Source organism: Sus scrofa, chromosome 6 (assembly GCF_054392235.1).
Source record: "Sus scrofa isolate SSC_HxYL_T2T_F1_AM1 chromosome 6, Sscrofa_HxYL_maternal_Yorkshire_Landrace_v2.0, whole genome shotgun sequence".
NCBI lineage: Eukaryota > Metazoa > Chordata > Mammalia > Artiodactyla > Suidae > Sus > Sus scrofa.
In genome coordinates, this window is record NC_139388.1 from 30,334,490 (window position 1) to 30,346,495 (window position 12,006).

Consider the following 12,006-nt stretch of genomic DNA (forward strand, 5'->3'; position numbering starts at 1 on the left):
GAACAAAGATATTTAGGAGTATATTAATGTTGCCCAATTTGTCTTTCCTCTAATTCATGTAGTCATTAAAAGGTGTATTGGCAGCTGTCCTCAGCTTCCTTTCCCAGCTGGTCTGCAGCAGCCAGGTGTGTGTGTCTACTCTCACCACTGTCCTGATCTGCTCCGCCTCTGTCTGAGCTTGAAGGAAGTATGGCAGTACCCAGTCCCTTTACCCTTGCCCTCTTCCTCCTATTTTGGAAGTCATGGGACTGGGTGCTGGAGCACCTGACAGTCCCTGTAGTGTTGCAGTGACCCAGGAGTTGATCTCAGAAGACACAATTATTGGTGTCTTCATTTTCTCAGCCCTTTTCTGGGTACCAAGAATACATGTGTGAACTCCTGGGGAGGTGGGGGTGGTGAGTAAGTTGTCACAGTATAGTTTGAAGTCCACTCTGATGGTGATCCATGGGGTGAGATCCTGCTCCCTCTGGTGGGGAAGGCGGGGAGATCAGGGAAGAGGAAGCGAGAGCTGAATCAGTCTTGAGAGTGAACAGGGGTTGGCCTGGCACCTGGGGGTAGTCAGGGCCGAGATCAGCCTGTACAAAGATGTGAAGATGAGTCGGATTATGTGGGATGTAGGGTTGGAGGGAAGTCTGGAGGGCTGAGCAGACCCTGACCAAGAAGAGCTTCTGTGCTCCGGAGGGCAGTGTGGTAGCTCAGAAGGGTTTGATGTCAGGTTTATGCCGGCACATGTGTGGAGAACAGCTGAGGTATAGCATTAGAGGCAGGAAGACTAGTTAGAAGGTGATTGAAGCTGTCCAGGAGCTGGGCTGAGGGCCTTATTAGCTAAGGGCATAGAAATGGACCCAGAGAGGTAGACTCGGAGAAGAGCAAGGTGGTCAAGGACTTGTTATTACTTTGATGTGGAGGCATTGAGGATGATGTCAGGGCTTAAGGTTTGGGCAGCTGGCTTGGATGGTGGTGCTCTCTGTTGGCTGAGAGTCTGGGAGGAGGAGCAGGCCTGGGAGGGTGGGGCAGAGGTGACTTGGTTGGTTTAGACAGAGTTTGAGCTGAGGGTAAGCCAAGTAGAGAGGACCAAGAGGCAGTTGGATACAGGGTATTTGGTAAATGAAGATGGAGTGGTTGAGGTCAAGCTTAAGGAAGAGTGTATGGAAGGAAGAAAGGATGGTCCAGACTGGGGGGTTGGACAGGGGCACAGCCTTGTGAAGGAGACCAGGGTGGGCAGAGCTGTGCTTCTGATCCAGAGCTGTGTCTGGAAACAGTTTTGGTGTCACAGTTGAGAAGGGGGTGCTACTGTCATCTTGAAGGTATAGGCCAGGGTTGTCAAACATCCTACAACACTCAGAGCAGCCCTCATAGCAAAGGATCATCTGGCCCAGAAGGTCACTAGTGCTGGGGTAGAGAAAGTCTGTGCTTGTGCTTTACATGTGGTCGCAGCTGTGAGTGTCCCCTTTGTGGCTGGGCCCCTAGTGCCTGGTGTGTAGAGGATGTCAGATGAGTGAATGGGGTAGGAGGGATACTGAATGGGGGAGTGTAGCCAGAGCCCAATGAGGAGGGCGTTAGCAGTGCCCGGTTAGGCCAGGAGATCAAAATGGTTGAGGATAGGATGGACACTTGTCCATTGGGCTGTGCAGGAAGAGGTGTCTGGATGAGAGCTGCATGGAAGGGAAGCTCCAAGCCTAGTGCCAGGGTTCCTGCCTTGCAGGAAGCCTTGGACTCTTTCTTCAAAGTTGCTGTGGGAGTTAATTGGCATGATGACAATTAAAGTTTATTTTTGGAGTATTCAAGAGTGTCAGGTAGCTAGGAACTTACCTGACATAAATCATCTTAGGCATAATGTGTATTCGTTCTGAAGTCTAGTTTCTTTTCTTTTTTTCCTAGGACACTGGCCTGAAAACTGTTTGCTCTCCTAATAGTGATAAGGCATTAGATGTTACTAAACCTGCCTAATACTAAGGAATAAACTTCTTTTGCTCAATGGGAATTACTGTGGGTCAACATAACTATTTTTTTTTTTTTTATTCTTTTGTTTAATTTTTTTAACTTAGGAAAATTGCGAGGCGGTGCCTCACAGAGCAACTGTCTATGCTCAGCTGGTGGAGTCCAGGAAGATGTGGTCATGGAACAAGCTGTTTCCCATCCATGTTCAGACTAGCCTTGGAGAGCAGGTCATTGTTCCCCCCTCGGAACTGGAGAGGTGCCCTGGTGCGCCCTCTGTCTACGATATTCAGCTGAACCAGGTCTCGCCTACTGACTTCACTGTCCTCAGTGATGTGCTGCCGATGTTCAGGTACCAAGGAGCCACCCAGGGTTATGGTGCTTGGAGACATTTGGTAGAACTGGGTCTTTGGCAATTCTTTCTGACATCAGCCCCTAGCTGATGTCCCATGCCTCTGAAGGCAGGAATCCATTGCAAACAATTCTCATGGCTGGTGAGGTCACCATAAAAGCTTAAGAAGAGAGTGTGTGAGCCTAAAAAATGCTTCAGTTCCTGAATATTCTTCCACAGTGTGGACTTCAGCAAGCAAGTCAGTAGTTCAACAGCCTGCCACTGCAGGTACTTTGAACCTTTGGCATCAGGCCGAGCTCAGGTGGTTCTCTCCTGGTGGGACATTGAAATGGACCCCGAGGGGAAGATCAAGTGCACCATGGCCCCCTTCTGGGCACAGTCGAACCCGGAGGAGCTCCAGGTAAGAGACAGGAGCTGAGCACATTCTCATGGAAATCAGGAAACTTGTCGACTTACGGTCATGGGAAAGGAGCACGCTGGACCTTAGATCTACAGGAATTTAGAGATAGAAGGGTCAGAATCAATGTCAAAGAAGAGTTTAACCAAAAAAAAAAAAAAAAAAGCAAGGCTTTGAGTAAGCTGTCAGACCTCTCTGCCTTGTGGGCAATAGCAGTAGGCACAGTAAGCCATAGGGCAGCTTTGGTGTACTGGCTCTCCTGCATCCTGGCACAGCCACTCATAGACCCCTACCCTGCCCACTCCGCCCCAGTAATCCCCCGGGGTCCTCAGATTAGCTTGGAATAGAGAAATAGAGCCATTCTGCAGCCTCGTCTTTTGTGGCCTCAAAATCTTCCTTCTTCAGCTCAATGTAAAGTGGGTGGAAGATGTGAACTACAGAAAAGGAAATACATATTATATTGCTCTTTAACGTGTGAAAAGTTGTTCAGCCTCACTCTGAACCATGCAAATTTAAACTGCAATGAAATAGCACTTTCACCTATTAGGGAATAAAGTTGAAAGTTTTCACTTTGTTGGTGGAGCCATGAGGCGGAGCAGGAAAGTGATGATCAGGGCATCCTGGAGCACAGCAAGGCCCACAGTCCGTTGGTATGGGAAGTGATGCCTATCTAGACATTTGGGCTCTGGATGGATTTGTATAGATGTAGAATGACATGTGTGCCAGGAGACTCGCTGCAGCCCTGATTTAATAGAAAAGACTGGAAGAACCTAGAGGCCATCTTTAGGGACTGGCTAAGTCCATTCTCCTGCATCCACTCAAAGGGCAAGGTGGCTCTCTCTGCACTGAGGTGGAACAATCAAGGTAGATCAAGTGAAACAAAGAGAGCCACAGATATGTGCTGTGCCAGTGTTGGTGTTAACTAAAAATAATAAGCATGTATGTGTTTATGAGTGTATCTGTGTGGTGCATGGTATAAGGGTGTCTTTGGAAGAACTCACAGAAATTGGTAAAAATGATTGCTTCTTGGAAGGGGGCTGGAGATTAAGGGTGGAAAGGAAGCTTCTTTTTCACTCCATAACCCTTTTATATCTTTTGAGTTTTCTCTTATGAGCATGTGTTACCCATACACACACAAGGGAAAAAAGTGGGAAAGGTGCTTCAGGGCCACGGAGTGAAACTTCCCTCTCTGCCGGAAGGCCTGGGCACCATCCTCTGTGTGTTCTGACTTCCTGTTACCACTGGCTGGGCCCTGGCTTTCTTTTAATTGCTCATGTGCTGCTTCTGGATATACACATGGTGTCTTCAGAGAAGGCCTTAGCAGCTCCCTCGCTTACTGCTTAGGCTGAAGGGTCGTGACTGCTGAGGGATTGTGGTCTCTTGGGCCAGTGAGCTCCTTTAGCTCCACTCTGCACAGCCTTGATCTTCTGCAGACTGAATGTGTGTATGTGTGTCTCTGTGTGTGTATGTATATGTTGGGGGAAAATCAGAGGAAATGAAATTGGCACTCGGCCGCTTTCTTCCTTTCCAGGAGAGTGATGGTTGCAAAATTAGCTTAAGAATTTCATAAAGATGTTAATACTTTTCATTTGCATATCTTCACAGTGCTTCTTACATAGATTTTCTCCTTGAATCTTCATATAAGACATGCTAGGTAACCACATAATGCCAGGCCTGGTGAGCGGAACAGGGCCTCATGTCTAGGCAGCAGTCATGAGTGCTTGTTCCCAGAGTATGGGGCTTGAGTCCTTTCTCTACCAAAGGTGACTTTCGGACTCTTAGGAGTTTGAAGAGCTGCTAATGAATCTCCTTTCTGACTTCACTGAAGTGCTCCTAATAAGCCCATCTCACCTCAGACAGTGGGTTCTGACTGTCATAGCTCTTTTAACATTTGGGCCTGGGAGGCTGCGTGTGTGGGAAGGACATGATGACAGGGAAGCACCGCAGGAGCGTGGGAGGGGTCACGGGAGGCTTCTCTATCTTTGGATCCATTTGCATAGAGAGGAATGAGTAACAGGGTTTAGAGATGCCCCCCCCCGCCCCGTGTTATTGTTTTTTTTTTTTTCCCCAGAATGTATCTGGTTAGATTTTCATTTTCTAGCTTTTATGTTCAAATAGACATCTTAGATGGGAATGTCACTCCTATGCCTTTTAGTTAAATTCAACACCAGGTAAGATAGAATGTGTCGACTGGGGGGCGGGGGCGAAAATAAATAAATAAATAAATAAAAAGCATGATGTTAAGAGTTGTGAGTTAAGTTTTATTTGAAGCCAAATGAGGACCACAGCCTGGGAGACAGCTTCTCAGATGGCTCTGAGGAGCGGCTCTGAAGAGGTAGAAGGGAGGTCACTTATGTTGTGAGCCACACGGGAACTCCAAGAGGTCACTTATGTATGATATTAGTGCACAGAGGATACGTGCGGTCCAGCACATATTTTGGCAAAAGGTTGCTGCTAGTCACGAGGTTACTGCTAGGCATGAGGAGTAGATATCTCTGTTAATGACTTTAGTGCTTTTCTAGATATAAGATGCAAGAAATTAGGCCCACAAAATCTCCTGAAAATATCTACCTGAAGGCCTGTTTTGCCAGTTTTTCTTAGAGCATCAAGTGCCTCATTCCTAATCTCTAAGCTGAACTCCTTTCAGGATGTGTTGAAGGGCAGGGACTGCAGTGGCTCGTCACTTCATACTTGTAGAACCAGGGGTAAACAACAATATTTAATTGGTAAATGCCTTCCTGAGAAGGGGCATTGGCTGTTTTCTCAATTTTTTATTTTGAAAATCTTAAATCCACAAAATAAGTGAAAATGAACATCGATATGCCCTCTACTTAAATTTTTATGAGCTGTTAACATTTACATTGGCTTTCAGGGGCTGGAGTCCCCTCCCCTGAGCCCACCTTGAAGACCATTACCCTAGGTCACATTCTATCTTCCTGAACCCTAGGCCACATTCTGTCTTCCTGAAGCCAGAAAGGGCCTTAGCCTCTCTGACTTGAGAATTTTTTTCCTTATCTCTCTGGCCACAGTTGCTATCTGCAGTCCACCCAGTAGTCTCCCTGCAAATTGATTGCTGGCTTGGGTTTTGGTTCTTGGATTAAATGCATTCCTGGGGGTTTTTTGGGTTTTTTGCTTTTTAGGGCTGCACTCGCGGCATGTGGAGGTTCCCAGGCTAGGGATCTAATCAGAGCTACAGCTGGCGGCCTGTACCACAGCCATAGCAACTCAGGATCCAAGCCCTGTCTGTGAGCTACACTATAGTTCAAGGCAACACCAGATCCTTAACTCACTGAGCGAGGCCAGGGATCGAACCCTCGTCCTCATGGATATTAGTCGGATTTGTTTCTGTTGCTCCACAGTGGCAATTCCCAGATGTGTTGCTCTTACTGCAGCTTGGTGACAGCTGATTCTCTTTGTGTTTCAGTGGCGGGACCACTGGATGCAGTGTGTGTACTTCCTGCCACAAGAGGAGCCTGTTGTCCAGGGCTTAGCCGTCTGGCTGGTGGCTCACCATGACGACTACTGTGTGTGGTACAGCCTCCAGAGGACCAGGTGTGCCCCAAGCCTTGTAGGGTGGGCGCTAGGTTTGTGACACTATGCATTTGTGTAAATACCCTCTATAGACCCAGGAGAGGTTTGAATGGGCACATTTGTATCTGAATAGAATAAGGGCAGTTTGTGACTGGATATTTCTTTGCTTATTTATGTACTCAGAAGAGGCTGCCCTAGTTGTAGGATCCCCCATTTGGGGCAGCCATATATACCAGCCTCTAAGGCCACTTAAGAGTCAGTGCCTAGACCATGCCCCCAGAGGACCATGGGTGACTGGCCCCTTTCCATCTCAGTTTCCCTGGGGCAGGACCCGGTGCTCTGCCTTCATGCTCGTGCCTAGCAGGTTACGCCCATCACCCCCTGTCTGTTCATTTCCTGGCCCAGCCCTGAAGAGAATGAGAGAGTCCACCCACTGCGCCCCGTGTGTGACTGCCAGGCTCACCTGCTCTGGACCCGGCCTCGGTTTGGCGAGATCAATGATCAGGACAGAACTGATCAATATGTCCAGGCCCTGAGGACAGTAAGTATCCAGCCCTTTGGCTGACTGTGGGCAAGAAGGGGTTTGTCCCGTGGACCCCAGCTCATTACTTGCTTATGATTTGCTGGTTTTGTTTACCGTGCTTTCCCGTTGGTCCATGAGTAGCTTCAGCCAGCTCCTTCTGAGCGAGGATTCAAGCAGGAGCTTGTTTTTGGACTACCTGAGGGATTGTTTTTTGCTATTCTATGAGAGCCTCTGATGGGGAGCCTCCCCCTGGCCTGGCCTTTGTCCCTCTGGACACTTTTCCTTTGTGGTCACCAGCAGTTCCTGTGGCCCATTCCTGTGGATTCAGCCACCCCATTACTCCTTTCGTCTGCTGCTTCCTTGCTAAAATTTTTTGTAATTTAAATCTGGTCATGTGACACTCTTGAAAACCTTTGCTCCCTGTTGCCTGTAGTAGGGTTCTTTCTACTTGGGGACCACACAGAAGGTTTCACGGCAGGGTCTCTGGACTCCTTGGAGTCATATGCAGAAATATGTGTGCATGTGTAGACATGCAGGCATATTTGGGGCTGGGGGGGAGGGGGTTCCCGACAGTCCTGAGTTTCTCTCAGAGGGATCTATGATCCTGAGACAGTTTCTTCCCAGGCAGGGGAGAGGCCTATGGTTGTGGCCTGGGAGGTGGCCTTCAGCAAACAGGGCAGGCCTTCAGCTGGGCCTTCTAGGATGGCTTGGGAAAGGGCTTTCCTGACAGTGGGACCCAGGGGGCGAAGCGGTGAGGGAAGTGGGTGTGTTAGAAGGTGGCTGGTTTCCACCTGGGCCTGGGAGGCAAGTATGACTGGAGTGGAGGCACAGGTAGATCCAGCTGGGTGTATGGGAGATGGAGTGAGGAGATGATCAGATTGAATCATCACAGAGTGAGTTAGGGAGTCAGGTGGGTGGGAAATGTTCCTGTTATTTTGTCAATAAGAATTTCTTGACACTGTAAGAAAACTTGGGGTTGCTCTCTTCCTTCAGGTGCTGAAACCAGACAGTGTCTGTCTGTGCGTCAGTGATGGCAGTCTGCTTTCCATGCTGGCCTATCACCTTGGAGCAGAGCAGGTACTGGATGTGTGCTTTCTACCAGCTTTCTGACCACAGCTCTTGAATCAGGGTGTCATGTGGTCTGGATACAGTTTTGCTACTGAACTCTTTGCAAGTACAGCTGCCACATATGTGGCAGGTATGTTTGGGTCGGTTGCTGCGCATGTGGGCAGGAGTCAGCCTGTAGCTGTTGTCACGTAGCTTCAGCCCTGAGTCTGAGTCAGCCACCTTGCTTGGGTCAGTGCAGAATGTTGTACTGTCCTGGTGGGTATGAGCACAGCTAGAGTTGGTTAAGTGTTGTCCTCTGCCCTGGTGTTGCATTTTAATATTTATTTTCTTTCTCTGGTAAGTGCATTTCCTACAGCTAATATCATGGTTTCTCTTTTTAGGTATTTACAATAGAGAATTCAGCAGCTTCTCATAGAGTGATGAAAAAAGTAAGTGATCATTGTTACTGTAGTCATGAGAGGATCTGTGGGGCCTGCTTTCCTGAGTCTGGAATTGATCGCTAGCAGCCTCCATACCAAGGGAACTAGAGGAAGTAACTGCTGCCAGTGAAGCTCTCCTGACTCCTGCATCGAGAGCTGACTTGGAAATCTTTTAGGGCTTTCATTGAATAGCAGCCAGTATTTAGACTCTGCTTTGTTTCTTATGGCTGAAGAAGTGTAGACTTTTCTCCTCACTTCACATAAAACTAAAAACACTGAAATTTTTGCAGGGATAAAAGTGAATTGAAGATTTGTTTCTGGGGTAGTTCCTGTTGTGGTTCAATGGGTTAAGAACTCAACTAGTATTCATGAGGATGCTGGTTCTATCCCTGGCCTTGCTTAGTGGGTTAAAGATCCCATGTTCCCTCAAGCTGCGGTGTAGGTTGCAGATCTGGCTCTGATTCGACCCTTAGCCCAGTAACTTCCATTTGCTGTGGGTGCAGCCCTAAAAAGGGGAAAAAAAAAAAAAGATTTGTTTCTGAAGTACCAGAAACAAACTGACCTGACTGGTTGTTTCCCTGATGGTTTTTCTCCTGCTGGCTAGTGAGTGGTTTTGTTTTCTTAAAGATAACCCATCTCCAGCAGACTACAAGCCTACTGCTAAGTCTGTCTGCAAGAGAAATTTTCTTTTGCTCTTAATGACATTTTGCTCTTGATCTGATCTGAGGTCTCTAGGGGGCCCTCAAGGCGGGGAAGTTCCACAAAGTAGGTGAAAGTGGTGCTCCAGAGCTGTTGGGCCAGAGAATTGCACACGGATAAAGCAACTCTGGGGTGTTCTTTTTCTGAACAAAAATAATACCTTTTTTTTTTCTTTCTAAGATCTTCAAGGCTAACCATTTGGAAGATAAAATTAATATCATAGAGAAACGGCCTGAATTATTAGCACCTGCAGACCTGGAGGGTAAAAAGGTGAGTAGCAAGTGCTCTGCATTTGTTCTGAACAGCACAGCTCTGAGATGGCCTGAGTTGCCCCCTTCTCCAGGCCTCACTATGGTTCCCCTACTCACTCACCAGCTAAGGACTCAGCAAGGTTAAGGATGTGGTGAGGTTGACAGAGATGCCCACTGAGCAGATAAATATTTGCACTACTCTTTTTTTTTTTTTTTTTTTTTTTTTTTTGGCTTTTTAAGGCCATACCCACGGCATATGGGGTCGAATTGGAGCTGTAGCTGCCAGCCTACACCACAGCCACAGCAATGCCAGATCCGAGCTGTGTCTGCAACCTACACCACAGCTCACAGCATCGCCGGATCCTTAACCCACTGAGCAAGGTCTGGGATAGAACCCACGTCCTCATGGATGCCAGTCAGATTCGTTTCCACTGAGCCATGACGGGAACTCCACTTGCACTTGTCTTGATTCCAGTTAATCCCTGACCCTTCACTGACAGCAGACTGGCTCTGCTGGGATGGGCAGCAGCACGTATGTGTCCCTTCACGGCACTGCTGGGCTGGCTTCTGCTTCCTGTCTGTTCCTCCCTCCTCCTGCAGCCGTGCTTGGTCTTTGGTCCCCTGTGTGTGCCTCCCAAACCCTCCCCCCCACCCCGACTTGGTGACCTTAGCTACTAAACATGGTTTCCCTGCTCCTTCATCTCCCAGGTCTCCTGGACCCTCATGACAGGGACCTCTCCCTTCATAACACCTTCTCGGGATTTCTTAAGAGGCTGCCTTTCCAGAGTTCCTCTTCTCTTTCTGACTGCTCCTTCTCAGCCCTTCGTCTGTCTCTTCCTTCACTTGATCCTCCCCTACAGGTGTCCTTGGTGCTCTCTCCTTATCCATCCTCTCTTCTCCCGTGGTGTCTCCTCTCAGGGCCATCGCATCCCTTCCCACGTGGGAATCAGAGTGGTTTTAAAACTTCCACAACCCAGTCCCTAGCCCCGGGCAAGCACTATTCTGTCTTGATAAATCTGCCTTTTCTGGGCATTTCATGTGAGTGGAATAATACAGTATGTTGTCTTTTGTATCTGGCATGGCTGAACAGTTCATCCATGTTGCAGAATATGTTAGTATTTTGTTCCTTTTTAATGCCGAATAGTATTCCAAGGTATGAGTGTGCAGTATTTTGTTCATCCATTCACTTGTTGGTGGACATTTGGATTGTTTCCAGTTTTGGGCTGTTATGAATAATGCTATTTGAACATGGGTATGTAAGTCTTTGTGAGGGAATTTGTGTGTGTGTGTATGTGTGCTCTTTAGGGCCACACCCCTGGCATTTGGAAGTTTCAAGGCTAGGGGTCAGGTCAGAGCTGCAGCTTCTGGCCTACGCCACAGCCACAGCAACACCAGATCTGAGCCGCATCTGTGACCTACACCACAGCTCATAACAAGGCCGGATCCCCGACCCACTGAGAGAGGCCAGGGATCAAACCCACATCTTCATGGATCCTAGTCAGGTTCATTTCCACTGTGCCACAACGGAAACTCCAGGAATATGTTTTCAGTTCCCTTAGATCCCTAGGCTTGGAATTGTTGGGTTGTATGTTTTTGTTTAACTCTTCAAGAAACTTCTGGAGTTTCCTGGTGGCTTAGTGGTTAAGGATCTGGCATTTTCACTGCTTTGGCTTGGGTTTGACTCCTGGCCTGGAAACTTCTGCATGCCCTCAGATGCAGCCAAAAATATAAAATAAAATAAAAATTTAGGGGTTCCTGCTGTGGTTAAGAATGGACTGCATTCCATTCCAGTGGAGTTAAAAGAATCTGACTGCAGTGGTTCTGGTTGTTGTGGAGGCATGGATTTGATACCCCACCCAGCACAGTGGGTTAAAAAAAGGCATGGCATAGGTCATAGCTACAGCTTGGGTTCAGTCCCTGGCCCAAGATTGAATGAATAAATTAATGAATGGAAGAATAAATGAATAAATAAATTTTTTAAATTGCTATAATGTTGTCCAAAGCGGCTATAACACTATATCGCCACCAGTAATGTTTGAGGGTGAAGTTTCTCTGTAGCTTTTCCAACACTTGCTACTGTCTTTTTTATGATAGCCATTTTAGCAGGTGTGTAGTGATAGCTCATAGTTCTGATTTGTATTTGCCTAATGACTAGTAATGTTGAACACCTTTTCAGGTGCTTATTAGCTATTCTCTGTCTCGTTTGGTGAAATATGTACATTTTTTGCCTGTTTTCCTCCTGTGCCTTTTTGGGGGGGGGGGGGGCTGTGCTTGCAGCATGCGAAGTTCCTGGGCCAGGGATCACACTTGTGGCACAGCAGTGACCTAAGCCACTGCATTGACAACACCAGATCCCTTACCCACTGCACCACAGGGGAACTCCCTCTTGACTTTGTTTATTTTTAAAGAACTGCTTTTTTTGAGATATGATTCACATAGCATACAAATTTAAAGTGTACAGTTCAGGATTTGGTATATTCATAAGATTGCACAATCAATTTTAGAACATTTTCATCACCTAGAAACTCCCTGCCCATTAGCAGTCACTCCCCATATATCCCCAGTCCTCCCAGCCCTAGGCAACCACTAGTCATTTTTCTTTCTGTGTGTATGTGCCAGTTCTAGACATTTCATACAAATGGAATCATGTCATATATAGTCCTTTGTCGGCTTCTCTCAGAGTTCATCCACGTTATGGCATAAGTCAGTACTTCATTTCTTTCTACTGCTGAATAATACTCCACGATATGATATACCACATTTTATTTATCTTTTCAATAGCCATTTGTTTATTTATCCATATTGATGGACAGTTGATGGACATTTGG

The 12,006-nt window shown here is 47.3% G+C and overlaps 1 protein-coding gene across 26 annotated transcripts in view; it reads left to right on the top strand.

The window, feature by feature from the left end:
• Window positions 1-12,006, top strand: part of PRMT7 (protein arginine methyltransferase 7) — a 62,986-nt gene that overhangs the window by 34,810 nt on the left and 16,170 nt on the right. For all 26 annotated transcript variants that reach the window (XR_014805705.1, XR_014805704.1, XR_014805698.1 and 23 more), the window contains 7 exons: window positions 2,049-2,290; window positions 2,510-2,690; window positions 6,112-6,239; window positions 6,624-6,759; window positions 7,735-7,818; window positions 8,190-8,237; window positions 9,108-9,197. Coding sequence is in view for 16 of the 26 variants with exons in the window: in XM_021094141.2 (XP_020949800.1) it covers window positions 2,049-2,290; window positions 2,510-2,690; window positions 6,112-6,239; window positions 6,624-6,759; window positions 7,735-7,818; window positions 8,190-8,237; window positions 9,108-9,197 (909 nt within the window). In the remaining 10 variants the exon portion in view is untranslated. The remainder of the gene's footprint in view (window positions 1-2,048; window positions 2,291-2,509; window positions 2,691-6,111; window positions 6,240-6,623; window positions 6,760-7,734; window positions 7,819-8,189; window positions 8,238-9,107; window positions 9,198-12,006) is intronic.